Source organism: Dysidea avara, chromosome 9 (genome assembly GCF_963678975.1).
Source record: "Dysidea avara chromosome 9, odDysAvar1.4, whole genome shotgun sequence".
Classification (NCBI taxonomy): Eukaryota; Metazoa; Porifera; class Demospongiae; order Dictyoceratida; family Dysideidae; genus Dysidea; species Dysidea avara.
Genome location: NC_089280.1, coordinates 33,715,920 through 33,743,873, shown reverse-complemented (window position 1 = coordinate 33,743,873; position 27,954 = coordinate 33,715,920). Strand labels below are relative to the sequence as shown.

Below are 27,954 nucleotides of genomic sequence, written 5' to 3'. Positions count from 1 at the left end.
ACCTTTCCTGTGCTTTGTAGCTTCTTTAATTACTTCATCGCATATTGGGCAAGTACTGTTTCTTTTGGATTTCTTCTCGCGCTGGTTTGAGCTGTCTTTAGATCTCGGTCGTTTCAACGGCAGTAAACCTGGACTGAGAGTTGAAATAGCGTTCGATGACATTTCTGTTCACGAAGGGGAAGGAAAGCACAACTTTTCTTCAGGAATATCTTCTTGGCAGCTTACTTTCAAGGAGACGACAAAAGTAGCTGCATACCACAATCCAGTTCTTGCTGGTAACTGTAAGAATCTCTTTGAGTGTCCATGCGTAGAGTGGGTACAAGTGTATTTGATGCATTTGTCTGGCGACATCTTATTCTTTAAATCCATCCTGATGAATTGACATCATTAATGTGACCCAACTTTGGAAACCAAACAGTAAAAATGAGTAGTGAATAGCTACCATGGCAAATAGTGAGCATCACTAAGAATTTGTAGTGAAGTTCACTATTTGCCACAGTATTCACTACTCATGATTTTTTAGGTGCTTGCATCCTTTTTCAATTTGACTCAATGGTCAATTATTTTCTCTTGTAGCTAAATTATAAGGCACTGAATATTTATCTATATCTTGTGTTAAATATTAATTTGATACCTTGAGATATGGCCAATGTATATAGACAATGATACATGTTATTTTATTTAAGAAAAGGACCAAGAACGTAACTATCAGAAATCTCTTTTATATAATTATTAGATGGTATAGGAATGGAAATTTGTCCTCAAAGTGATGGTAGCAACACCAAGCCAAGATAGATCATTTTCAGTCATCAGTGTTGTAGAGCAAGAATTGTCCACAAAAACTTCTTGTATGTAGTCATGTGTTAATAAGTATAATTGGAAGAACTGATACCATAAAAGCAGCATTGAATGATTCATTTACTTCAGATTCTCTTCATAAACATTTCAAAACTGTAGCAGTAATGTGTCACTTCATCACATCAATCTGCTAGCTGACAACTTTGCAATACCTGTTACTTCATGTGACACTAATCCATTCACTTTTGCTGAAATTCAGAATCTTTGGTCCTGTCTCATCTGAACTCTCTGGATCCTAGGAAGTCAGATAGCTTGTCTTAGGTTCCTGAAAGCGATAGGCTGCTCAATTGGCTACCTTATACTGTTAATGTTCATTGTAGAGTGGAGTTGTTCCTTCAGACAGGAAGTACTCACATATACTCCAGTTCATAAAGGTGCATGGTGCTTTGAACAATCCTGGCAACTTCAGACCACGCAATCTCTGTTATGTCTGTTCTTGCTGTTTACTTTTTTTCGTGAATTTGTTCAGTCATTTTTATAATTTGCCTTAAGTTAATGATTAGAAAATACAGCACAGAGGACATGGGTGCTAATTTGTGTATCTGTCATGTAGTTGTCAAGTTGTAGTTTGTGGTTGTGAAGTAGTAGCTCAGCATGTTTTGCTTGTAGTTGGCCTTGTTCATTGGTAGAATTAGTTGTACAACACACCACTGGGGCATAGTCTATGGGTAGTTTAGAAGAAGTGTACTGTAGCAGTGACAGAGATAGTAATGAACATGAGAATGACAAGATTTTTAATGAAGCAAATGTACCTGGTGCAAGTCTGAATGGCAGGGAACCAAGCAGCCTTAAAATTCCTGAACTGAAACGCTGGCTTCAATGTCGACAGGCTCCTACTAAGGGAAAGAAGGCTGATTTAGTTGCAAGGTTAGCTACGTAGCTATTAAACATAGAGAAAATTAACAAGTGATTTATAGGGTCCAGGGTCTTATAGCAAATGGTTGGGCAGACAGAGTGGTTGATCCTGACAATAGTGTACATAATGCTGGAAAATCTCAACAGCTTATCACCAAATGGGAAATTCCACCAAACCTAGAATTGGTAAAACTTCAGGATAGTAACAGATTAGGAATGTTCTGTTTTACCAATGGAAATTTAATTGATTCTTTTACAGCACAGACAGCCACAGACGGATTGCCTAGAGGTGACTTTAAGTCTATTAACCGTTCTGCTTTAGATACGTTTCGATGTGGGCATGTTCATGAGATTAAGATTGGTTATGAAAAGTATATTTACATGCAAGCTAAGTGCTGGGCTGAAATGAAGAAAGGTGTAATATACAAAATCTCATTGTGTTTGGATGCAGATGTGTATGATGTTGTTGGTGCTAAATGTGGATGTCCTGCTGGAAAAGGACCTACTGGAAGCTGTAAGCATATTGCAGCAGTCTGCTATGCATTAGAAGAGTTTAGTCGTTTTGGTCAACTACCTGAATTCCTGACTAGCACTGAGAGACAGCAAGAGTGGCACAGGCCACGCCTAGGGAAGTTGAATATTGTACCAGTCCACTAGGTGAACAAGAGAAGATCAGATATTTTGAAGCAGTCCGCAAAGGGATTGAGCATGTTTGATCCACGCCAACCTGAAGATCGTCAGCTTAACAACAATGTAATAGAGCAGTTGCATTGTGAATTATTAGATAGTAACCATCCATATCTCTTTTTACATATTTTAATCCCATCTGTCGACAAGATAACACATGACCACTGTTACTCATTGCTACCAGGGCAGTGTTTGGAGGAAGCTGTCAGCACATCACCTCAAGCAATTTCCAGGGAAGATGACAGTGATGAGGAAGAAATATGTATACCAGCGGAAGATGGTCAAGACATAGATTATCAACAACTTGGTTTAAAAGTTACAGCTACTGAACGTTTAGTGATAGAGAGCAAAACACGTAGTCAGCATCATAGTGAACTGTGGCAGAATGTAAGGTATAAACGAATCACTGGCTCTATTTGTGGCAGGGTAATATGCCAAAAGAAGAAAACAGATTCACTACTCATGTATTGTTTGTACCCTAAACCATTATTAGATCCACTGCCTGCACCAATTATGTGGGGGCGTCGCCATGAGTCAACAGCCATTAAAAAATACCTGGCAATTAAAATCCACCTGGCACTACTGATAGCACTTGCACAACAGTGGAAGCCTGTGGCTTTATCATTCATCCACATCAATGCTATCTAGGAGCTTCACCTGATGGGAAAGTGAAAGATAGAAGTAGTACTCAACCAGATGGCATTATAGAGATAAAGTGTCCCTATTCAAAGCGTGATGTGGAACCGGAAGATGCCTGCAAAGATTCAAATTTTTATTGTGAGTTGAAAGACTCAAACATCTGTTTAAAGTCATCTCATGCCTACTACCACCAAGTACAACTCCAATTATATGTAGGTTCTGACTTATATAGTTGGTGTGGCTTTTGTGTTTTCACAACCAAAGGACTTTCAATCACACGCATTTTTCCACATGAGGAATGGAAGAAAGAAAAAATACCACAGCTAAAATTATACTGGCACAGATACATGAAACCCATACTAATTGAACTACATCATAAGCCTAGTTATTTCTTGTAATGTCAGTATGAATATTCATTAAGTACATAATATTATGCATATACACATGATTACAATATATAGATACAAAATTGTATTTTATGTACATAGTGGAGGAATAAAATTTGTAAATACAGCACAAATATAGAAACCCTGATTAGCAGTGTCCCTAAAACATGGTGGTAGAGGTTTGTCAAAAATGTGAAAGTTTTTTAGCCACTCCATTGCCCTTTCTACATGTATACATAGTGATGCTGTTCATCTAGTTTCAACTAGTTCAGATGGATCCAACTGCTGTCTACCTCTCAAAAATGGAGGGATATTAAGTTTCACTCCCCTCAGAATTGTATCTTCCTCAATGCCAAAGCCACGGCCAGCCATTATTGCATCACCCTTTACCAGCATATCTAGTAATCCAGATCTATTTGTCAGTTCTTTGTCTGAAATGCATCCCGGATACAAATCAGACACAAATATAACTGCACCAGTCGGTGAAATGCCTATCAGACCCTTGTACGTGTTATGACTTTTGTATGATGAAAAGGTTAGTTGCTGTAATTCAGGAAGAGCTGGCTGTTCTACAAAGATTTCTGTATCACCCTGGTTTGCGGATATCTTTCCTTGAAACATTTTGGCTTATTTAAAAATGTAAGATCACGGGGAGTCCATAATGGGACCTGTTTAAACTGCAAGTAAATAAAATTAATCCATGTGTTAACTATACGTGATACAGTAGACTGGGATACAGCAAAACGGTAAGCCAAATCTTGTTCAAGCAATCCTAGGCGTAGGCGTATCAAACCATAAAAAAATTCATTAAGAGGACAAAGTAACCTTTTACGACATTTGGCAGTTTTACTTTCAGCATTAGTAGTTCCCCAATAATTCAACTTGGAAGATGCCTTTCCCAAAAAAATTAAAGCATGTCATTAGCATAGTGTAAGTAGTGAACCCTGTGTAAAATTTGATTTTATCATTGTCACCTTGAATGTTGTTTAATCTTAAGTTTTGTTTTTCTTTCAACTCACTGCACTCTAATTTACACTGCTCTGCCTCCTTCACTGCTTTGTACAAATCAGCCTGCATTTCATCTATCTCTATTCCAATTATATCAGTATTGGTCTCAGCATCACAATACAAAACTTCTCTGCAGGACTTTTCTTCAGTTCATTTCCTCTTCTTAGGCAATTCATGTCTTATGAGTTGTCTACGTGGTGGTGGCACAGAAACTTGGGTTGGTAGTGATGGCAGTTTCAATGATGGCACTTCATCGACTAGCAATTTTCTTCCCTTGGAATTAACAAAGTGGTTACTACATACTCTTGTGGAGTTCAGGTTTTATCGACCAATTTTGTGCTTCCATTGCTTCAGAACGGCTGGTCTATTGACAGACAGACAGTGGTAGCTAACATCACGATCACGAGGGTATCGGTTACCACAGCCAAGCACTGCACAAAAATTAGCCATACCTTTTCAGTTAATTAGCAAACAATTAACGTGCCTTAAGTACTCTCTGTTACAATTAATTCTACCACTGAACAAGGTCAACTACAAGCAAAACACGCTGAACTACTACTTCACTACCACAAACTACAACTTGACAACTACACGACAAATACACGAATTAGCGCCCATGTCCTCCATGCCATATTTTCTAATTATGCGTCTTTAATAAATGAATATGTGCCATTGTTGCATTTGTATCCACATATATTTGTTTTGTATGCATGCGTTAAGTTTTGTACTTGTTAGCTAGCTATATTCATTAATTTTATCTGTATTGTATGCTGCTCTGGCAAGGAAGAATGGTAGTTGCCAATTGTGAGAGACTCAGACGGTAATTTATAAATCAATCAATCAAATTAGTCTGATAATTTAAGAACTTTTATTGCTAACTCACCGAGAAAATTTCTTGCTGTACAAACTCCAAACATTTATTGAATTTATAAACTGACAATAACTGCCTGTGAAAGTGCATGCACCGTCTGGATCTAGCACCTGTCTACACAACCAGAGCAACAATAACTTGGTAGAATAAAATCAGTGGAGTAGGTCAAAGAATCTGGGTAGACTTATAGCAATGAAGGTCATACATGGAGTGAAGCATACAGCTACAAAAGGGAAGACAATGATATGGGTGACATTCTGGGAGCACAATTACCACCCAGCAAGATTTTTTTTTTAATTTGAAAGCACTAAGACTTTTCACCTTGTTATTAAAATACATTAACGAGCTACTGGCAGTCAGTGGCAGTTAAGAGACAGAATATAAGACTGTTCCATAGAGTGGCCGGCTTGACTGCTCTATTAGAGTATCTCTATCTTTTGAAAGTTTGTATAATATCTCATGTTTGAAAGGAGTGGAGACTACTTGCATGAGTCCTCTTCTGCATCAATAAACCATCTTTAGCACGAAAATAACAGTTGCTTGTAGTATTGTGTACGTGATCTCTCAGCTCCCGGTCCCGGTTTTACCAAGAAATCTCCCACTCCCGCTCCCCTCCTGGTTTTACCAACACCCAATAGTAGATACTCAAGTGTAAATTGTACTACTTCATCCTGTTAGTTGAGACTAAGCTCCAGACAACTCAAAGGGACTGTTCGTTCCAGAGTCAATTATTACTGCCTGACATAGGCCATTTGTCAGGCAAAAATCATGCATGGCAGACCATAATGGAACCTGCCTGTCAAAATGTCAGATCGAAATAGAAGGAGGTTAGAGAGTTTTATAGTGAAGCATTGTCAATCTATTAGACAACAATGATTGTATTATTATAGGTTGAGTCACTCTACTCTATCAATGTATCATAAGGATTTCCGATGAATTGTGTAAAACAGTAGCATATCAATGTCAGGTAATGCTTTAGGTTGCCTGACATTTTCACTGAGATTTGAAAAAAATTATAATTGTCTCTGGTTCGTTCAAACAATTTCTGGCCGGAGTGAATAGAACGCAGGCCATCGTACTGAGACAGGTCATAGATCTGAGCGCCACTGCCACTACGATCAAAGGTAAGCTATGCACGCTACTACGGGCCTATGTACTTCCAATTTTGGCACAGTACAGAGAGAGAACCATCAATAATGAAAATAATGCATATGTAATTATACAGTAACTGAAAGTGTGGTGTGTCTTTGGGCACACACGACCACAACATGGAAGACCATAAGGTGGGTATGGCAAGGACTGAAATTACAACAAACACACAAAACAACAACAAACAAAAAAATAAATTTAAAAAAAGTCCTATGTTTCTACTGACCACTCAGCACAGTTCCTTGCTAGAAAAATTCTTCTAGACGCAGTAATAGACAGTCCAGCAGCTTCATCAAGTAATTTTCTACATTGAGACTATTTTAATAAGCTGTAACTAGCTAGCTGTGCTACAACAAAAACTAAACAAACTAGTATTTTAAAAATTGTTAATTTAAAAATGAAGTAGGGATCCGGCTATGCAATAAAAAGTAGTGAAACAAGATACGAATGATGGTATTAAAGCATAGCTCGATGGGAAAGTCCCTACTTTGGCACATTAGCTATAATTTTGCTCAATGCCAAAGTAAGGACTTTCCCATCGAGCTATGGTGTAATACCATCATTCATATCTTGTTTCACTACTTTTTATTGCATAGCCGGATCCCTACTTCATTTTTAAATTAACAATTTTTAAAAATATTTCATATACTATCTATAATGATTATTACACTTTTTAATCACAAAATAATGATATATAAATCAGCATGAAACCAATTACTGACAATTGTAGCACTTCTATATGAAAAGTAGCAATACAACACAACACAGTCCACCTAGTTTATAGTCACCAAACCTATTGGAAATTTTTATTGAAGAAAGTGTATTGTATTTTCTAGTAAACTTTGTGTAGAAGTGCTACACCATTATGTGGCATAATAATATCACAGTATGAAAACAATTATATTATAATCACAACATAGAAAATTGATCGGTATACTGCACATCACTACTTCACTCAAACTCCTAATAAAACTATTTAAAAGAACTTTATGCCAGCAAAAGGAAATATTAAAAATTTAACTCACGGTCATTGTCTTTTATAGTAACAATTGTCTGATCGGGGTTACTAATTGTAACACGATCAGGTAGTGAGTTAGAAATAACAAGTAGAAATTGTTCATCACCCTCCAATATGTTATCACCCAATATAGGAACATCAAATGACAACCTAGTTCTTCCAGCAGGAATTGCAACAACATATGGTCCAACAACATAATCGTCACCACCTATATTATCATACGTACATGTATAGTAACTATTGAGTGAATGTGCAGTAACCTTCATACCTTTTGCAGTAATATCAGTATTGTGAACTGTAATAGTGATATCAGTTGATGACGGGTTACTAAGAACTAGTACAGGTTGTGCTGGTATATTTCTCTCATCAATATCATATGTTGGTACACTAAAGTTTACACTAACAACTAAATAATTTCAAAAGGAATATAAGAATCATACAATTCACCTCACTCACCATCATGGTCCAGTATAGTTACAGTAACATTATTATTACTAGTAACACCATTGGGTAGTGATGATGGATCAATAATGAGATTAAATGTTTCTGACATTTCACGAATATTATCATCAGTTATTGTAACACTAAATGTAACATCATTCCTTCCAGCAGGAATTGTAACAGTGTATGGTGCAGGATTGTAGTCACTACCTACACAACAACACTATAACTAATTGTATGATGAACATAATCACTCACCACTAGCAGTAACACTGTTACTAATCACTATTAATGTGATATCAATTGATGATGGATTACTCTGTTGAAGTGTAATGTTAACTTTTCCATCACTTTCACTAACACTGTATGTTGACTGACTAAATCTTATGGTAGACACTAAATTAGGAAATGCTCACATGCATTTTAAACCAAAAAGTGAAATTAACTACACCCGAAGTACAAATTTAACTACGTAAGTAAAATATTACAAAACAGCATAACTAAAATAAGCATTAAATTTATATGTCAGATGTTTTGCATTAAGTAAAATACAGTGAACATATACATACAGTGTGGAGGTCCTTCACACATAACACAATAGCTAAATTTTCTGAATTACTACCCAGAACGATTAGAAGTTTACACATATCTTTACAGAAGGAAGCAGTAGTCACTAATATTTTCTAGCGGGCATGGTATGCACACATTAAAATCAACAATAGTGTACTGAGTACAAAGGTGCATGCATATAGCAACTGAGTAATAAAGTGGATGGCACAATGTAACAGCGGTTACATATGTGGAAATTAGACTCTATTTAGGCTGTTTTGGGTGGGTAATAAATCTCATATACTCCACCTTGTTTTCTAATATACTTCATGCCTTCACGCACAATATAACATATGTTCAAAATCTAAACTTATCTGATCAGTATGCATTTTTCACATGCAGTGACATAATGAGGGAGCTTATTTTGTCATGTGAGCATGCATAGTTTCCATAGTGCTAGTATTATTGCTAGAAAACCAGCCACGTTTGTCTAGTCTACAGCAGAAACAGCCATGGACGAGGTAAGTAATCTGAGTATAATGTAAAATAGAGTCTAAAGCAGTTATACAGGCACACTGTGGAGTCTCGATTTTAAGGATCACTACAATAAACAGTACTGATACAATGAATTAATTTCATAGTCATTGTACTACATTTCAAATGTCTGTATTTTAGTTCTTAGATCCCCCTTGAGCAATGCCTAGGACAGACTATGTAGCTAACCAATTTTGCTATCCATTTAAGCATGTAATACTAATCTATACCAAACAGCCAAGCTGTGAGAAAAGGATGCAGCCTCAAAAAGTCAGGGTGAAAAGGTTGTAAAATCATAGGTGGCAGCCAAGAAATGGCTGCTATGATGTTAATATCAATGCTACCATTATGATTAGGAGTCGTAGAAAAAAAAGTGGACATTCAATTCATTCGTGGGTAATGACTGTAGTAGGGATTTAACATCCACTGGTATATCTTCATGTGTAGGCAACCCCCCCCTTGTTTTACCACTAGTATATCTTTAGGCTTGTTTCACTACTTTTTTACTATGATCTCTAATCAAATTTGAAATTTTGTTTGTTTACTTTTTGTATCATTGTTATGACTGGTGAACCCATGTATGCATACCACATTAGAATAGAAGGAATGGCACCAGGCTTATCGTTTTCATCTGAACAAGTGCCCCAACTATCAATTACTGAATTAGCAAAATGGCCAATATACATTTGTTTTCAGCTATGTTATACAGCATTACAAATAAAGAACACTAGGAGAAGGACCTCCGCAATCAATTCAGTAATAATGGAAAATTTAAACAATTGCTGTCAAACGTAGGGAGGCCATGATGCACCGCTACCACAAATCGACACCTTGCACTGTCAGCAAAGATAAATGAGACACAAAGGAGGACACAGGTAAGTCCATGAAGCATGCTTTGTGTATCATGCAGTATGCCAAAAGTCACCTGTTGGGCTGAAGCAACGTCGAACAGTGAAAAAATCAAACCTGCATTTTTAGCAGTTATCGAGTTATGCTTGTCTGAAGCATTAGTTAGCCAGTCGGTTGGTTGATTGGTTGGTTGGTTGGTCAGTCAGTCAGTCAGTCAGTCAGTCAGTCAGTCAGTCAGTCAGTCAGTCAGTCAGTCAGTCAGTCAGTCAGTCAGTCAGTCAGTCAGTCAGTCAGTCAGTCAGTCAGTCAGTCAGTCAGTCAGTCAGTCAGTCAGTCAGTCAGTCAGTCAGTCAGGCTGTAGAAAACTCCACTAAATATATTTTTAAATTTGGTAGCAACTTTTTAGAAGTGTTTTAGGCCATACTGAAGGCACGTTTGGGCTTGGTTATACCAAACCAATACTGCAAAGGTATCATAAAGGTATTGTGAGGTTGGTTTTAGGGTGATAGTTTTGGCCAAAAAACCCCAAACTATCGTGATCCCTAATAAAAATACAGTGTTACTGTACTGTATGTTTGATTGACATTAACATCATTGCAACTATTTCTTGGACACTACTTTTGATTTTTCATCCTGGCTTTTTAGGGGCCACATCATTTTTAACAGTTTAGTTTATTATGGTATACATATTATTTCATCAATTGCAAAATTCAAAAGCTGGCCTATAGTTGGCTTTAGGGCTCCTTGTTTGTCTTTCTTCTTTAACCCTTAAATACACATAGTCCAGAAATCTGGATATAAACTTAATAAATACATGTATGTACCTTTCACAAAGCATTGTAACTTTTGAAGTGCATTCCTATGGTTACACAATTCATTCTACTTGTGAAAAGGATTGAAACAATACCTAGGGCCCAGCGTCAAAGAGTGAGGCCTAAACTAGCCATGTAACTAACATTTGGTAAGGAAACACACAAACTGTGATAGTCTCTTCTCTACACTAGGAAACGTGTGAGCTCAAGGTACTTGACTAACAGCAATTCATTCAATGATTGGCAAATAGAAGGCACCAAATACAACATTAGCAGCCTATTTATACAGAACGTTCTAGAACTGGCCAGATCAGCATACATTACAAAGCAGTAAACAGTGTTCAGTTCTTGAACGGCTTCCAGTGGTCTGTTCCAACATGCCTTGCTTGCTCTCTCACACCCCTCCCCCTTCTTTAACTTCACATTGTCCAGTTGGATCACCCTCCCAGTACAGCATCTGGGACAGAGCATCAGCATTGGTGTTGTCTATGTTGGACCTGAAAGAGGTAAGATTGTAACATCAGGCTCCACCTCAGTAGTCTATTGTTGTGGTTCTTGAAGTCTGTGAGTCACTGTAACGCTCGATGATCAGTCTGTATCATACCCTCTCTGCCCAGCAGATATACCTGAAAAGCTTCAATACCCAATTTGATGGCCAAACATTTCTTTTCCACTATTGAGAACTTTTGTTCTCAAGGTATAAGCTTTCTACTAAAAAAGCTACATGGTGATCACATCCTTCAGCATCCTGCTGGCTCAGGACTACTCCAACACCTACCTCAGAGGCGTCTGTCTGTAGAATAATAGAATTAGTAAAATCTGAATTTTTCAGAACAGCAGATAACAACATTATTTCCTTTAACTTACTAAGAATTTAATTCCTACTGTGCTAAAACTCACACTCACTGGAACTGAGTTTCTAGTGAGGTTAGTGAGAGGTGTGGCGATAGTGGCATAATTGGGAATGAAACACCTATAGTAGCCCGTCAGTCCTAGGAATGAACGAACTTGCTTCTTAGTTGTCGGAAGCGAAAACTGGGCTATTGCATGCAGTTTGCTCTTCTCTGGTTTCACTTCTCCATTCCCAATTATGTGCCCCAACTATGTACATTCTCTCATAGCCAACTGGCACTTAGAAGAGTTAACTGTTAAGTCCAATGATTGGAGACATTTCAACACTACTTGGAGGTGTGCCAGGTGATCTTCCCAAGACATATGAAATACAGTAAGGTCATCCAGGTAGGCACAGGCAAATCCATCAGTCCTCCAATTACATGATCTATCATGTACTGAAATGTAAGTGCCCCATAGAAACCAAACGGCATCACGCAAAACTGATACAATCCCTTTGGGGTAATGAATGCAGTTTTGGGGCAATCCTCCTCAGCAACTGGCACCTGCCAATATCCTTTGGCCAAATCTAGGGTGGATATATATTTATTCTCTCCTAGGACATCGTCAACTCAAGGAATTGGATAAGCATCAATCCAAGTCTCTGGATTCAGCTTTCTGTAATTCATACATAAATGAATGGTGTTGTCTTTCTTCTTAACAACCACGATAGGAGAAGCCCACTCACTACAACAAAGTTCAGCAATGCAGCAATTCATTCAATAATTTATTCATTTAACATTCAACAAGCATCACCTCTCTACAGCTTCTCTATACACGTGTGATAACCAGTAAGACTACTGTCAGACAGGCATATCCCTTTGACATGGATATGGTGTTTATAAACAGTAGTTCATCCACACTTACACCTCATTACTGTCTTAAACTCTTAAACTTTGTGGATAACTTGCTACTACTAGTTGGTAATAACACTAACACCACCTCACCTGGCTCCCTAGCATTCTGATCATAAGATTTATTTTGACACTTCTGTACTGCTTTCAGATTCTCACTCACCAACTCTGACATCTCTTCCAATCTTTCTCTCTCACCAACAGAATGTGTGACAAAATGCTCTCATCACTCTTCTTACTTGCTTCCCACTCTTCTCTCAAGATATCAAGTGGTCCTCTCACCTTATGACCATACAACAAGTCAAACAGTGAAAAACCTGTGGTAGACTGAGGAACTTCACAATACACAAATAATACATACGGCGACAGTCCATTCCAATCATTACCCTCTTTACTAACTAACTTCCTCAACATGTGTAGCCTTCAGTGTCTTGTTGAATGTTTCCACCAAACCATCAGTTTGTGGATGGTATGGTGAAGTTCTAATCTGACTGATATTCAACAAGTTGTAGAGCTCCTACAACAACTGTGACATAAAGTTAGTATCCTGGTCAGATAAAATCTCCCTGGGGATGCCAACTCTAGGGAATAACTGTATGAGATGTTCAGCTACAGTCCCAGCATCAATGGAACAAAGGGGAATCCAGGTACCTAGTTGCATAATCACATACAACCAATATGTATTGATTACCTCTCCTAGTACATGGCAATGGACCAACAATGTCCATGGCTATTCGTTCAAACGGCTTCTTCATCACTGGTAAGGGAACTAGTGGTACTCTCAGTTGACTCCCTCTAGCAGTTCTTAGGCACTCAGGACAACTTCGGCAATACTTAACCACATCATGTTAGTCAATAAAACCGTTGTGTCATTCTACTGATTGTCTTGTCTCTTCCAAGGTGCCCTGCAATTGGAATGAGCTAACTTACACACAACTTGATGGTAAGGTCCTGGTAAGAGCACAGCTGTTCTACAACATGCCCCCAGTTGTTGTTTCTTAGCCCAAAAATGGTACCATAATCCATCTTGCTCTATCCCTTTATCTGATCTTGACCTTCTCAGATCTTGGATTATCGGATTCTCACCCTGAAGCTTCCATAGCTCCTCCTTAGAAATGTTCAAGTTAATTTCACCCTCACATGCTCTCTGAACTCTAGCATGTCTATAACGTCTCTCCCTTTTCTATGAACTAGACTTCTTTGGTCCTCTATCTCTCTTACCACCTACAAATACATCATCATCAAAACTATACTCACTTGACAACACATCATCCTAAGCAGACAGATCTGCCTGGGTGTTTACTGTTCCCCCTATGGCCCCTTGTAGGGCAGAACCTACACTACTACTATCACCCCCATGATCTGCTTTTGCTCTGGACTCTGTGCCGACTGATTTCATCCCTACTTCACTCCCATCTGAAGCAGCTGTTCCCACTGACTTCACAACCTCACCATTATCTGAAGAACCCTCTACAACCTCCTTCTCACTCTGCTCAAGCTGACTCCACCTCAGCCTGCAAGCCTGGCTCCATGTCACCACCACAACAGCCTTCTCATCTTTCTTCAACAAATCCACAAACTCTGGAACATCAGTCCCCAACAACACTGAATGTGGCAGCCTGTCTGATGTTAGGAGATGACTCTTTTTGTAATACCATATGTACTTGTATACATGCACTACAGTTGTTGATTAATTGATTGAGACTATATAACATCGTGTCAGAAGCAGTTTCCCTTGTATCCTTCTAAAGAACATTAATCCTTCATCGGACGAACTGAAGAATGGCGGCATACTCGATTCCTCCCCTGAAACAATGAAATGTAGTGGAAATTTAGCTGGAAGTTTTTTCAAGAAGTATATACAGATTATGCAGTTGCCACGGAACTGAAAGAAAGATGATACCATTCAGTAGCAGCTCTTAAAACATTAATGGGTAAAGAATGTAAACAAGTGCTAAATCGTCTAGATCTCACAGAAGGCCAACTCAAGAAAACTGCGACCATATTAGAGAGTCTTCAAAAACATTGTTTGCCAGAATGCAATGTTTTGTACGAGCACTATTTGTTCCACAATACCGAACAGCAGCAGAATGAGACCATTGACCAACATGTTCTACGTCTGCACCACTTGGCAGAGCCTTGTAAGTTTGCAGCACACCACAACGAGATGCTACACGACTGACTAGTCCTGGGATGTAGTAATAAGGCAGCCAGAGCAAGATTATTCTGCAAAAAGGAGTGCAACCTACAACGAGCCATAGAAGCCCTGCACATCAGTGAGGCAACACAAGAACAGCTAAAGTGTATCAGCGGACTGGAAGAGGAGGCTGTTAATGCAGTAAGTGCCACCAGCAAGAAATAACGGACCACTAGCAAATTCCACAAAACCCCAGCAAAAGAGCCTTCTCAACAACACAGAAAACAAGCAGTTTGCCAATACTGTGGAGGGAAGCATCAGTTTGACAAGCTCAAATGTCCAGTGTATGGGAAAGTATGCTGCAGTTGTGGCAAACAGAATCACTTTCAATTGGTATATAACAAGCTCAGCTGCGAACACACAGTGGACAACAACTACATGCAGTTTTGAAGAAGACTCAGATGACTTGGCCTTTTACATAGAGCATGTAGATGCATTACACCACAATGAGGGTAAGAAGTTTCTGTTCCATTACGTATTGTCAGCTAGATACAGGGGTCACTTGCAATGTAATGTCTTATAATGATGTGTGTGTGTTATTAAGCAGCACGGGGACCCTTTTTAGTCCCAACCATGGCCAAGCTTAAATTTTACGATGGTACCATGACGCCTGTCCAGGGTGAATGCAACTTTTGGTGTGAATGTAAGGGTGTACAGCACCAACTCAACCTCAAAGTCATTGTAGGCTTACAGAAGCCACTGTTGTCTGGGGAAGCCTGCAATAAATTAGGACTGATCACAATCAATGAGGTGCACCAGGTCACTACCCCAGACAGCAATGATGATGCCCCCTTACAAGAGTATGGAGATGTTTTTGAAGGACTGGGATGCTTGCCGGGGATTACCATATAGTAATGGACCCAAAAGTGCCCTCAGTACAGCATGCCCGACATCAAGTTCTAGTAGCTCTTAAAACAAAGCTTAGAGAAAAATACATGAACTAGAGAGCAAGCAGATTATAACTAGAGTTGATGAACCCACAGTATGGACCAGTAGTTTGGTCATGGTGCTCAAGCCTGGAAAAGTACGTGTGTGCATAGATCCATGAGACCTCAACAAAGCAATACAAAGACCTACATAGCAAATTCCCATGCTAGACGAGATCTTGCCTTAATTGGCAAATTCACGAGTTTTTTCAGTGCTGGATGTTGAAGATGGATTTCATCAAGTCCAATTAGATGAACCAAGCTCCTATCTAACCACCTTGTGGACCCCTACGGATGGTACCAGTACAGATGAATTCTCTTTGGAATTTCATCTGCACCAGAAGAATTTCAGCAATGCATGCACATGATAATGCAAGATCTCCCCGAAGTAGAGGTCATTGCCGATGACATCCTGCTCTATGGATATGGGGAGTCTACATGAGGGACCACGATGAGAATCTCCATAGACTATTGCAACGAGCCAGAGACCAGAATCTTAAGCTCAACAAGAAGAAACTGAAGTTACGACTAAGAGAAGTGGCATATATGGGTCACCTACTTACCCATGAAGGCTCGTATCCTGACCCTATGAAAGTGAAGGCAATACAAAATATGCCCACACCCACAAGCAAAAAGGCTGTTGAAAGACTACTGGGATTTGTAAATTACCTTTCACGATACCTTCCTAAACTGGCAGAAGTGGTTGCTCCACTCAGTCAACTGACAGAGAAAGCAACACCATTCTACTGGCAAACACATCAGGAGCAAGCACTAGAGAAGGTAAAGGCATTAGTCACCACAGCACCAGTACTCAAGTTTTATAATGTACATGAAGAGGTGACCATCCAGTGTGATGTCTTAGAGAAGCGATTGGGTGCAACTCTGATGCAAAATGGCCAACCCGTTGCATTCACATCCAAAGCACTAAACAGTACTGAGCAAGCTTATGCTCAAATTGAGAAAGAATGCATGTCTATTTATTTGCATGCAACAGATTCGACCAATACCTTCACGGACGTCAGCTAGTGACTGTAACAGCAGACCACAAACCGTTAGCACCTATTTTTATGAAGTCGATATTTGGGGCAACCGAACACCTTCAGCATATGTTGCTAAGATTGCAAAAGTATTGCCTACAGGCGAAATAATGCCCAGGAACCAAGATATACATAGCTGATATGCTAAGCCGAGCGTACCTCAATGAGACAGGGAAACAACAGCCAGCTGAGTACCACATATTTCAGCTGCAACAAGAAGACCATCTCTTCAAGGACATTGAATCCATCAACAAAATAGAATATATCAGAATCAGCAGTGCTATACACCATGACATAAAGAAACACACCCAAATAGACAAGACTCTTCAAACACTGCCAAAACAGTTTTGAAGGGGTGGCCAGTCAAGAAGGATGAAGTACCAGCCAACATACACACATATTGGGGGTACAGAGATGAAGCTACAGTGCAAAATGGAGTGCTGATCAAAAGCCAGAAAGTCATTGTCCCACGGTCACTGCAGGAAAAGATGCTAGTGAGAACTCATACTAGCCACCAAGGTGCTGAAGCAAGTATCTGGAGGGCGTGAGAGGTTATATTTTGGCCTGGAATGATGGCAGACATCAAGGAGAAAGTTAGTCAACATTTAATTTGCAGTGAGAACAGAGGAAGGCAACAAAAGGAGCCACTTATGACATATGAAATCCCTTCGAGACCATGGAAACTGGTGGCACAAGATCTCTTCACATGGAACAAGAATGACTACCTGATAACTGTAGATTATTACTGGGAGCTAGATGAGCTTGTGGACACAACCAGCTTAACTGTAATTGACAGCATGAAGAAGCATTTTGCTCAATATGGAGTGCCAGACAGAGTGATTACTGACAATGGTCCTTGGTTTCGTTCACAGGAATATGAGAAAGTTGCTGCCAAATGGAAATTTGAGCATATAACGAGTTCCCCTACCATTCCCAGAGTAACAAGAAAGTCGAATCTGCTTTTAAAATTGCAAACAACTTGCTAACAAAAGCTAAGCAAGAACACAGAGATCCCCAGTTAGTGATTCTTGACTGGCGCAACACACCAACCGAAAGCAGTAATGTAAGCCCAGTGCAGAAGTTGCACTCTAGGTGCACACGAACATTGCTACCCACAGCAGAACTGTTGTTAATGCCTGAGGTTCCAAGAAATGTACACCACATGCATAACAACTTCTCTGCACTAGTACTCCTCTCCTACAACCTGACTTTGGAACTGGCATCCATAACTTGTAGTCCAGCCAGTCTAGCAGCCTCCTGAGTAGCCCTAGGTTCACCCAAACCCTCACTTCCTCCGGTAACACCTCCACAAATTGTTCCTTCACCACCACATCAACAACATCTGACCTATTTGGACAGTCCTTCAACCATGTTTCTGCCAGGTCTTTCACATGGATAGCCAACTCCACCAGTGTCTCCTTCTTTGGTGGCTTTACTGAACAGAATCGTCACCGGTAAGTTTCTTCATTGATATCATAATATCATTGGACAATAGCCATCCTCACTCTGACATTGTCACTAGTGTCTGCGTCAGTCATTACAACATAAGTCAGACATGTTTTCCAGTCAGTTGAGGTGATATAATTGCCCCTTTCCACTCCATGACCATCCACTACTCATTCAAAGGTCATCAAGAACACTTCTATGTCATCGCCTTTAGTCATCTTCATCAGTTTCAATGATTCTGGCCCCGCTTCAACCCAGCGTGGCCTTCTTTCTGTAAGCCCTTGAATTAGTTCTTGCTCTAACTGCAGCTCACTGTTCTTCCTCATAGCGTCTTCTTTCCTCCTCCTTTTCTTGGTCTTTTCTCCTCCTCATGCTTTTGCATCTTTCTTCCTTGGCCTTCAACAATTCTGCAACTCCACTCATCTCTGGCTGGTAACACTTCCCCGAAAGTAGCATACACCAGCCTAGTGAGTCTCTCCTGACAACTGCAACGAAGATGATCGTACTTCTGTCATCAAATGTGATAGTCTCTTCTCTACACCAGTAAATGTGCGAGCTCGAGGTAGTTGACTAACAGCAATTCATTCAATGATTGGCAAATGGAAGGCACCGATGTGACCTGCTGAGCAAAACCCGACTAGTTTGCATGATTTTGTTTTGCCGCATTGAAGTACATTGGGTAAAAAAATACATTGGGTAAAAAAACGTGTACTACAAATTTTACACGTGTTTTATTTGCTTCAGTAAACAACAAAATAAGGCTCGAATCGAAATAACTAAGTGACCAACAGATTCGCCTGTGAATGGTGAGTAAGAATATCATTGTTTTGTTTCAGTGCCATAAAGCAAATGTGAGTTATGGGCATTTGTTTACGTTGCGGTAAAATATTACATAAATGTTGCCATCTCTAAATTTAAACAACCTTATTGCTTAAATGAATAGATGTATGTAGGGCAAAAACTGTACCTTGCTGAATGCGCCACTTCATTGTGAAGATGATGAGCCATACCTAACCATTGTCCATCTCTTTCATGGTGCACCAAGTCCCATCTTCGTAGCTTGTTTCAGTCGTAAGATATGTTCGAATATCTAAGTGCTTGTATATTATTTCCCATATTGTTGCTGCACAAATCAAGTTTATCACTGTTCCAACTGTCAAGCGCTTTTGGGTAACTTGTTGTTAGCTGAACTCTCTACATGGTGACTTGGTTGTAGCTGAACATTCTACTAGAAAGATTTTTTTATGAAGCTGAATGTTCTATTAGGGTGACTGCACTATTAGAGTATATCTCAATCGCACACTTGTTACACCTAGTTGACTTTCGTAGTGTAACTCAGTGGTTTTTTATCTGATTCCTTATAAACCACTGAAAGCTTGTTCTAAAACAATTAATCTACCTCTAAATCTATTTTCAGCTGATTCCATAAACTAGTTTGCCTGGTAGGCATGACAAGTAATGCTATTTATTAACAAAACTCGATCATGCACTTTTTACACATAGTTGGCATTTTGTTATAACTCTATGACTGCTAATGCGATTTCTTTTAAACCACAAAAGGTTTGCACTACGATAGTTACTCCATATACAGACCGATTTTCAAGTAATTCTGTCAAGCGGTTCACCCTGGAGGTGTGACAACAAATCGCCTTTGAATTTTTTTAAAAGTGTGAATAACTCCCTTGTTCTTTGTCTGATCTGTACTAAAATTGAACTGTAAATGTGCAGTATTATGTTCCAACTGCCCTCCACATTTTAAGTAAATCGACCAAAGTGTGCGTGTTATTACAATTTTTCTAAAGTGTGCGAGATGAAGAAAAAAAAATTAAGAAGAAAAATACGAAGAAAGTAAGACGAACTTTGAAGGCACGTATCTCAGTGGCGGATGGGCAGATTCACATCAAATTTGGATTGGGAGGTGCCCTTCCCTACGGGAGTTTCCACAGCAACAATGGTTAATTTCCGTCCTGCCATTATCGAGTTACAGATGTGTGAAAATAGCATTTTCTTTGTTCCTGTAAAATACACACTTGTCTGTTGCGCGCCTGCACTAGCTGTACTTGGCTGCACGACACACTATCATGTGTCTTGATTTATTTATTTATTATGGTTTTACAGCACAAGTGCTGAAGGTCTGTAGGACATCTGGTTCTACAGCCTGTTTAAAGTTGTTGCATAAATGTGGTGGAAAAAGGAGAAAAATATCCATGACTGGACCTGAGCAGCCTCAAACCTGTAGCCATCCGACTAATGCTCAAATGCTTACAGGAGTCTGCCAGGCTGTCAGGATACTTTCTCCTTGTCAATTTCATGTATATGTATCCATAGGAACTCTAGAGAGTGATTTGTACCAGAATCAACACCATAAAACAACACAAAAAGCTATTCTCTAGTAGTTTTGCTATAAATAGTGTTGCAACGATAACCAAATTAGCCGATTATTCTGATAACCGATATTAAGCAGCCGATACCGATAACTGATCGAATAACAATATCTCTCAAACTCATCATTAAATGACTCACTTTAGTGACATAAGCATTGATTTACAGCTCATTCTAGGCTAAATATAAAGTTAGATGTATACCACAAGCAAAAGCTATACACGTTGACAAGGTTTTAAGTACATTTTACTACTGCTATATGGTTGAGACAAATGGCTGCTACTACATAGAAACCTAAACCTCAGTTTACTGTGTTGGGCATGGCCTAAAACCTGACAGTTTATTATGGGCATGGCTTGTAGTCACCACTAAACCATCAACACATAACTTAATTAAAATGCCAAATAACTTATGTCTAGCCTCCCCCACATCATTATACTACACAGCACAGTGGAGATTAACGTCGGCTTTAATTTAATCAAACCGATTAATCGGCTAGTAGCCAATATCGGCCCGATACCGATTATTGAACCGATTATCGGTGCAACTCTAGCTATAAATACAATAACTAAACAGGGGCCTCCAAACCTGAAGGACCTGTGTTGCAGGGGTGGACATGGGGGTCAAGGTGGGCTCTTGCCTCCCCCCTCCAAAAATTTTTAGTATACCAAGATCAAGATACTCTAATAGAACAATCACTCTAATAAAGCAGTCACAGTATTAAAGCAGTGTGTAGCAAGCTATGCAAGGATTTTTATGTACTGTATCAGTGATAAATGCATAGTTGGTGAGGTGGGCAGCTATTGTTAGCTGGTTGTGACTTTTTTTTGGTCTCACTTTACCAAACCAGACAATGTAGTGCCTCAGTTCATTTTGACACCACCCCCCCTTTCATAAGTCTGGATCTGCCCTTGCTGTGTTGTGGCACCTGAAGGTGCTCCATAGGATCTGAAGGTTACTAAACTATACATATGTAGACTCCAGTTGTCACTTAACTTCAACACAAAATTTGCATAGTTCGTAAAAAAGAAACAGGCTGCAATAAGGTGTAAATGTGTAGAAAAGCACCTGCTGCACTCTATAGCATTAGGGTGAGGTCTCTAAGGAATACTAGTATATTGAAAATTATAAATTTAAAAATCCGAGCTATAAAAAGTAGTGAAACAAGAGATGAACAATGGTAGCTATTACAGCATAGCTCAGTGGGAAATCCCTACTTTGGCACACAAAATAATTGTTATACCATGCCAAAGTAGGGATTTCCCACTGAGCTATGCTGTAATAGCTACGATTGTTCATCTCTTGTTTCACTGCTTGAATCACTACTTCATTTTTAAATTTATAATTTTTAATAAACTAGTTTGTTTAGTTCTTTTGCTAAAGCATACAGCTAGCTATAAACATGTGACTGTTCTATTAGCATTAGAGTATCTTGAGTCAGCCTGCAAAGATGTGTGCTTTCCAAAAAGGGGTGTGGCCATCGTGGTTTCAATCAATTATTAGACTAGAATATCTCGAATCAGCCTACCAACTTGAAGGTGTGTAGTCACAAATACAGCTAGCGTAAAAGAGGCGTGGTCATCGTGGTCTCGATCAATAGACCAACAATACATAGAATAAAGAATGGGTATGATCTTGTGACATATTGTGGTTACCGGTACCTCCATACAGTAGCGTAGTTGAAGCGCCTTAAATAATTTTGTGGCGTCTATTATGCTGCTTAATGGAAGTGTTGATATGGAAAATTAATGCCTCAATATGGTTTCGTTGGGTGAAGAAGAAGACAAGCAGCCTGATTGAAGATAAAAGAAAAGACAAGGTGCACAGGGTATACAGGATCGGAATCCCAAAAGGCATATCCCACCAGTGAGTTTGTTGTTGTGGCATAAAATGGTGACCGTGCGCTGCTTCGTTTAGGCTGAAGGCTTGCAACTGTGGTCAGTGAGACGAAATTTTGAGTTTTGACGATTTAAAAAAATTCTATATCCGGCCACCAGTAAGCATTGTCTTGTTTTTAATGCTACATTTGATGTTAGATGGACTAAGATTATTCCGTAAAGGTGATTTTCATCGTGTAAGAAGTATCTAAGCTGGTTTTTAAAAGGCTGCATTTTTGGCGGCTCGTGTCATTTCGGGGGATCTCTACTGAAACAGTACTACTGTACTGTTTGATATTTGAGTAGTCAATTTCTTGAGAACTAATCAAATCTATACTGATCCATACTCACCAAGTAACAACTGAATAGTAGACATGGGAGAGTTGTTTTCCAGCTCGTCTCTAGGTTTACAAGTGTAGTTACCCTTGTAAGTGTCATCGAACACAGGAATGATTAGTGTAGAAACTGTATCTGAATTACTTGTAGCAACGTATGGACTACCAGGTGAAGTCTTTGTGATTGATCTAGCTCGTGAACCATCAGGAAAAAACCACTTGACTTTTGTTATTGCAATACCCTCATTATGACTACAACTACAGTCAATTGTTACATTTGGTGTTCCATCGTTTAATATTCCATCAGTCAGATCCGGAGGATTCACAGGAGTTATAGTACATCTCTGAGCTGTGCTGCACACCACTACATGTACTAAGCATAATAACAATGTCAACACATTTTATATTGTAGTAGCAGCAAACAAACACAGTACACAAAGTTCACCCACTGAGTAATTATAGTTAAGCACACAATATGAAGAGTCTGTGATAGTTGTGAGCTAATACAATTTATGGTATGATGAGAAAGACTCTACCACTTCCTTCTTGTGGGTCCCTAGTAGAATAAATCAAACATGCTTTACAGAGCAAACGTTTACAAATTGTATGATTTGAATATTTTGCAATTTAAACATTCACAATTTGTTACCTACTTACAATAGCAACAAGTAGTCATTATGAGCAATCCCTTAGCGACTTTGCCCATCTAGCAAAAATGTGAAACTTACACTTTTGCAGTATTTGGTTATGTCCAATTGCCCATGAATGTCTTCAAAGCGATCTTAAACCCTTCCTGTGAAATTAATATTAAACAGAACTTCATGATGACTGATTGACCAGCTGATGCCTCCAGCCAAGCATGACTTGAGCCAGGTTTTTTCACTATATAATGTCACTTCAGCTCAAGATGTGCCTTTTTTTCTAACCTCAATAGCTACAGTACATGTATCATGGATATACCTTTTATGCCTTTTCTCTCCTTTGTGTCCCATTCCTTTTTCCACTACTGCATAAGTGTTGGTAAACACATGTTGGCTTCAGTACAGCTGGCTGTCACAAATCGTTCATAATTTTCATAGTAAGTTACTAAATTGATTGTAGAGGTACTTTTCATTCTGTTCTTTGTTTGTAATGAGTGGAACAAAGCTTAAACAAAAGTGGAATGGCTATATCGCTTTACAGTAATAACATAATTATAGTTGGGGCATGTGTTAAATTGTTCAATTGATATGTCTGGCTGGTACTATTCTTTTATATGATGTGATATGCATTGGTTCACTAGTCATAAATTATGTTTTAAAAAGTAAACAAACTATATAAGAAATTTTGTATTTGAGTAGGGATCATACAAGGGAGGTCATCTACACCTGCAGCTATACTAGTAGACATTTAATTCCTATTTCAGTCATAGACAAAGTATAACCATAAATGAAGCAGGTATTAAACATCCACTCTTTCCCTTGTTTCATTACTGTTTACTTTTATGATCTCTACTCAGATATACTTTTTCGTAACAAAATTAATGACTGGTGTACCTCATCAAAGGAAAGAATAGCACTGAACAGATGTATCACTGTAAGTTAACACGTGACTTGTCTACACACAATTTACTGGAAAGTGATGTGGCTATCTCACCAGACTTGGGGTCAAATACAGTACATAGTGTCTTTAAGGTACAGGATATTGTTACACTTATTAGCTAATATGCCAGTTATAACTAGTCATGACCACTTCATTATAGTATCATGATACAGTATTGTATCAAACAGTTTATTGATGGTGATACGTGATACACTAAATGCACTGTATTGCAGAACACTATTAGCTCTACAAAGTAACAACAGAAATATTGATTTGTACAGCAAGCATACGGAAAATAAATTACAGGCACTTGCTAAAACTGTTGTTACTTATGAATGTAATAATATATGGAGTTAAGACTTACGCCATTATGTTCACCATGATTAGGGGGAATCCACGTATGGGTAAATATATCACTTTTCTTCAAAAACAAAGAAATAACAATTGCATAATATTGCTTCAATGTGAAATAAACAAATCCCAATAACTTGTGTTGCCAATGGTCTACTGCAAGATATTTAAACTCCTGAGTAGGCAAATAAGACGATATCCAGGTTTTTACTGTTAGAACCTTTCTGCACTAAGAACAAAGTGTCTTAATTTTACCCAATTGTAATCAATGCCTTATACTGCAAGAGCAGGCTTGCACGATTATGTCTGGTTTTGCAGATCTGGTCATATTGTCTTCATCTTTGTCAATACTTAAATCTGAATGTCAGTATTATTCTCGGAATCACTATACAAATCTGATATATACCACTTTCACACCTCACTTCAAAGGGAAGAGAAGGTGTATAAGTGGTATAATAGCACTGCTAGCAGTGCTCAGGAATGCAGTAACGAGAATAGGAGGTAGTATATACAAGTTATGTACCACTTTCACACCTCAGATCAAAGGCTCAGACTGTTGTATATAAATGATATACCACAGCAAACTGTAGTATATAACTGATATACCACACTTTGTGGTGTCCCACAGCATTCCATGTGCAGGTCTCAACAGTCAACAAACTCTCAACATTTACATTCCATAAAGTCCAGTAAACAACATTATGCAACTTGTTCAACCCAGGAGGTGATACTTATAAGAGGCCTGTTTCTATGGCAATTATAGTTGTATTAGACTTTGAAATATTTTGATTGATTATTAAGCAATAATTGTACATTTAAACTTTGTATATAATCACATATATATAATCATATAGAGAGTCTCTCACTGTCTCTATAACGTCCTTTATGGGTCAAACAGCTGATCAACTGATATGTCTTTTAAAAGCTCATCAATGTCATCTGTACTGTCTTGATATGAACCAGAAAAAGATATTGGACAGCTTGAAAAGTTGCAACTGTTAAAGATAAATGTTGGAGCAGGGGGTGGCAAGTGTTGCTTTGTAACAAACTGATCTTGGCTAATCAATGAACTTCTATGACTTACAGCTGTGGTAGAAGAACCATATGCCACCAATTCTGTGCCACTACCATTTTCACTAAATGACTGGTCATCTGTAAATCATCGCTGTGGCAGTCAAATTGAAACCTCTTGCCTGGTTGGTCCTTGGGGTGATCCAAGGCAGCGAGTGCGTATCGGGGTGTATCACGCGCTTGGACTTCCTGGGCTTGCTGCTTAGCAGCCTTTGTACATTCTCCAACAGTGTTCACAGCACTAGTTGTAGCACTTGCCTTTCGCTTCAACATCAGGCGCAGTAATCAGGCGGTATGACTCACGATTCATGTCGCACAAATCGTCTTTAGCATTGTCTTTAGCCAGCAGAGAAACGCTTGGTGGTGAAAAGTCGCGGCAGTTAACACAGGGACACCAGCCAGGCACTTGTAAACAATAATGGCTTGCTAGTTCATCTTCAGGTAACAATCCAACGTTGTCTTTAACAATCAATGTTTTACTTACGACTGTATTACTACCGGGAGCAGTCGAGGTCGGGAGCAGTAGACATGACAATGAAAGTAGTACATAACAGTTATAACCCGGATACTCGGGATATAACAAAAATATATACACTCGCGCCCTGCGGGCGCTCGTGAATATATTTTTGTCATATCCCTCGTAACTGTGTTATAACTATAAAATATCCCTCCTAGGAGTGATATAACTTGTATATACTACCTTCTATTCTCATTAATGCATTCCAAGCATTCTCAGAAATCATTTGATTTCTTTGATGAAACTGTGTGATCTCCTCTCCTTTAATATAGCGACACTTCGCAGGATTGATAGTGGGTTTTAGTTTTTGTATAGTGAGCCAAGGCATAGATCATGGACTTGGGGAAGAAGATAGTTCATTGTTTTACTGAATGAAGAAGGTCACAGGTTAGTTTATATTAAACATGTTACATTCAATAGTCACGTGGGGATGTCCCACAGACACTGGGTGTAGCGCTTAATTGATTTGGCCATTAGTGTTAATAGTATTCACTATTTTAGTTTATTCATAGCTAGTAAAGTAAGTACTTTAGTGTAGTTGAATCGTCTTTACATTGCCGTTTTGACACCTGGTGCGATGTCACACATGCGTAGTGACTGGGCGTGGAGTGATATAACTTGTATATACTACCTCCTATTCTCATTAATGCATTCCAAGCATTCTCAGAAATCATTTGATTTCTTTGATGAAACTGTGTGATCTCCTCTCTCCTTTAATATAGTGACACTTCACAGGATCGATAGTGGGTTTTAGTTTTTGTATAGTGAGCCAAGGCATAGATCATGGACTTGGGGAAGAAGATAGCTCATTGTTTTACTGAATGAAGAAGGTCACAGGTTAGTTTATATTAAACATGTTACATTCAATAGTCACGTGGGGATGTCCCACAGACACTGGGTGTAGCGCTTAATTGATTTGGCCATTAGTGTTAATAGTATTCACTACTTTAGTTTATTCATGGCTAGTAAAGTAAGTACTTTAGTGTAGTTGAATCGTCTTTACATTGCCGTTTTGACACCTGGTGCGATGTCACACACGCGTAGTGACTGGGCGTGGCGCTTAATTGGCTAGGCCATTATAGCGCTGTAAACTTATTCACTGCTTTAGTTTATTCATGGCTAGTATAGTAAGTACTTTGTAGTGCACTTAAGGGTGCTCGCGGCTATTTGAAGCCATACAACATGCAATTGTTGCTTATACTCACATAATGTATAAAATGAATCCATATGCTACTTACGTTGGAAGTGCTTCTCTTTCTCTTCAACACAAACCAAACAGAATTCTTCTAGCCTATACCATTTTATAACTATGCGTAGTTCTTTATGAAGCGCTTAAATCGAAACTAGTTCTCCATTTTTCACAGTAGCGCACTGGAAACCACGTTGAACAAACTTCAGCTTATAACTCACAACTCTATGTTTAGTATTAGTACACAGTGTACATAGAACTTAAGTTAGTACTAAAAGTGTGCTACACCATTCAAAACCTCATGTTCTCAGTGCCGTAACTCATGAAGCCATAACGCTACGGACAAAATCTAAACATAGACCTCTGGAGAATTTATCAGCGAATCTCCCTACAAAATTTGAAGCCTTCACGGCTATCACTCAAAAACTAGTTTTATTTTTAGTAAACATGTGCAAAGATTGCGTGCGCCCAACATTATTGATACAATAACCACACAAATTCCTATTGACCGCAATCACCAATTTTTCAAAATAACATGTCATAAACGCTGTTCTAAACACAAAAAGCTCTGTTTTCTCTTCTTCACACGCAGGAACAGCTTCTTGCTCCGCCTGGAATCTCCAAGTCGCTCTTGCCTTGTGATT

The 27,954-nt window shown here is 38.8% G+C and overlaps 1 protein-coding gene across 1 annotated transcript in view; it reads right to left on the bottom strand.

The window, feature by feature from the left end:
* Window positions 1-25,877, bottom strand: part of LOC136267690 (extracellular matrix protein 3-like) — a 36,153-nt gene extending 10,276 nt beyond the window's left edge. Inside the window, exons 1-6 of the mRNA XM_066062838.1 lie at window positions 25,618-25,877; window positions 22,618-22,955; window positions 8,171-8,308; window positions 7,928-8,122; window positions 7,740-7,877; window positions 7,479-7,679 (exon numbers count right to left, since the gene is read on the bottom strand). Coding sequence (XP_065918910.1) covers window positions 7,479-7,679; window positions 7,740-7,877; window positions 7,928-8,122; window positions 8,171-8,308; window positions 22,618-22,955; window positions 25,618-25,877 — 1,270 coding nt within the window. The remainder of the gene's footprint in view (window positions 1-7,478; window positions 7,680-7,739; window positions 7,878-7,927; window positions 8,123-8,170; window positions 8,309-22,617; window positions 22,956-25,617) is intronic.
* Window positions 25,878-27,954: the final 2,077 nt, after the last annotated feature.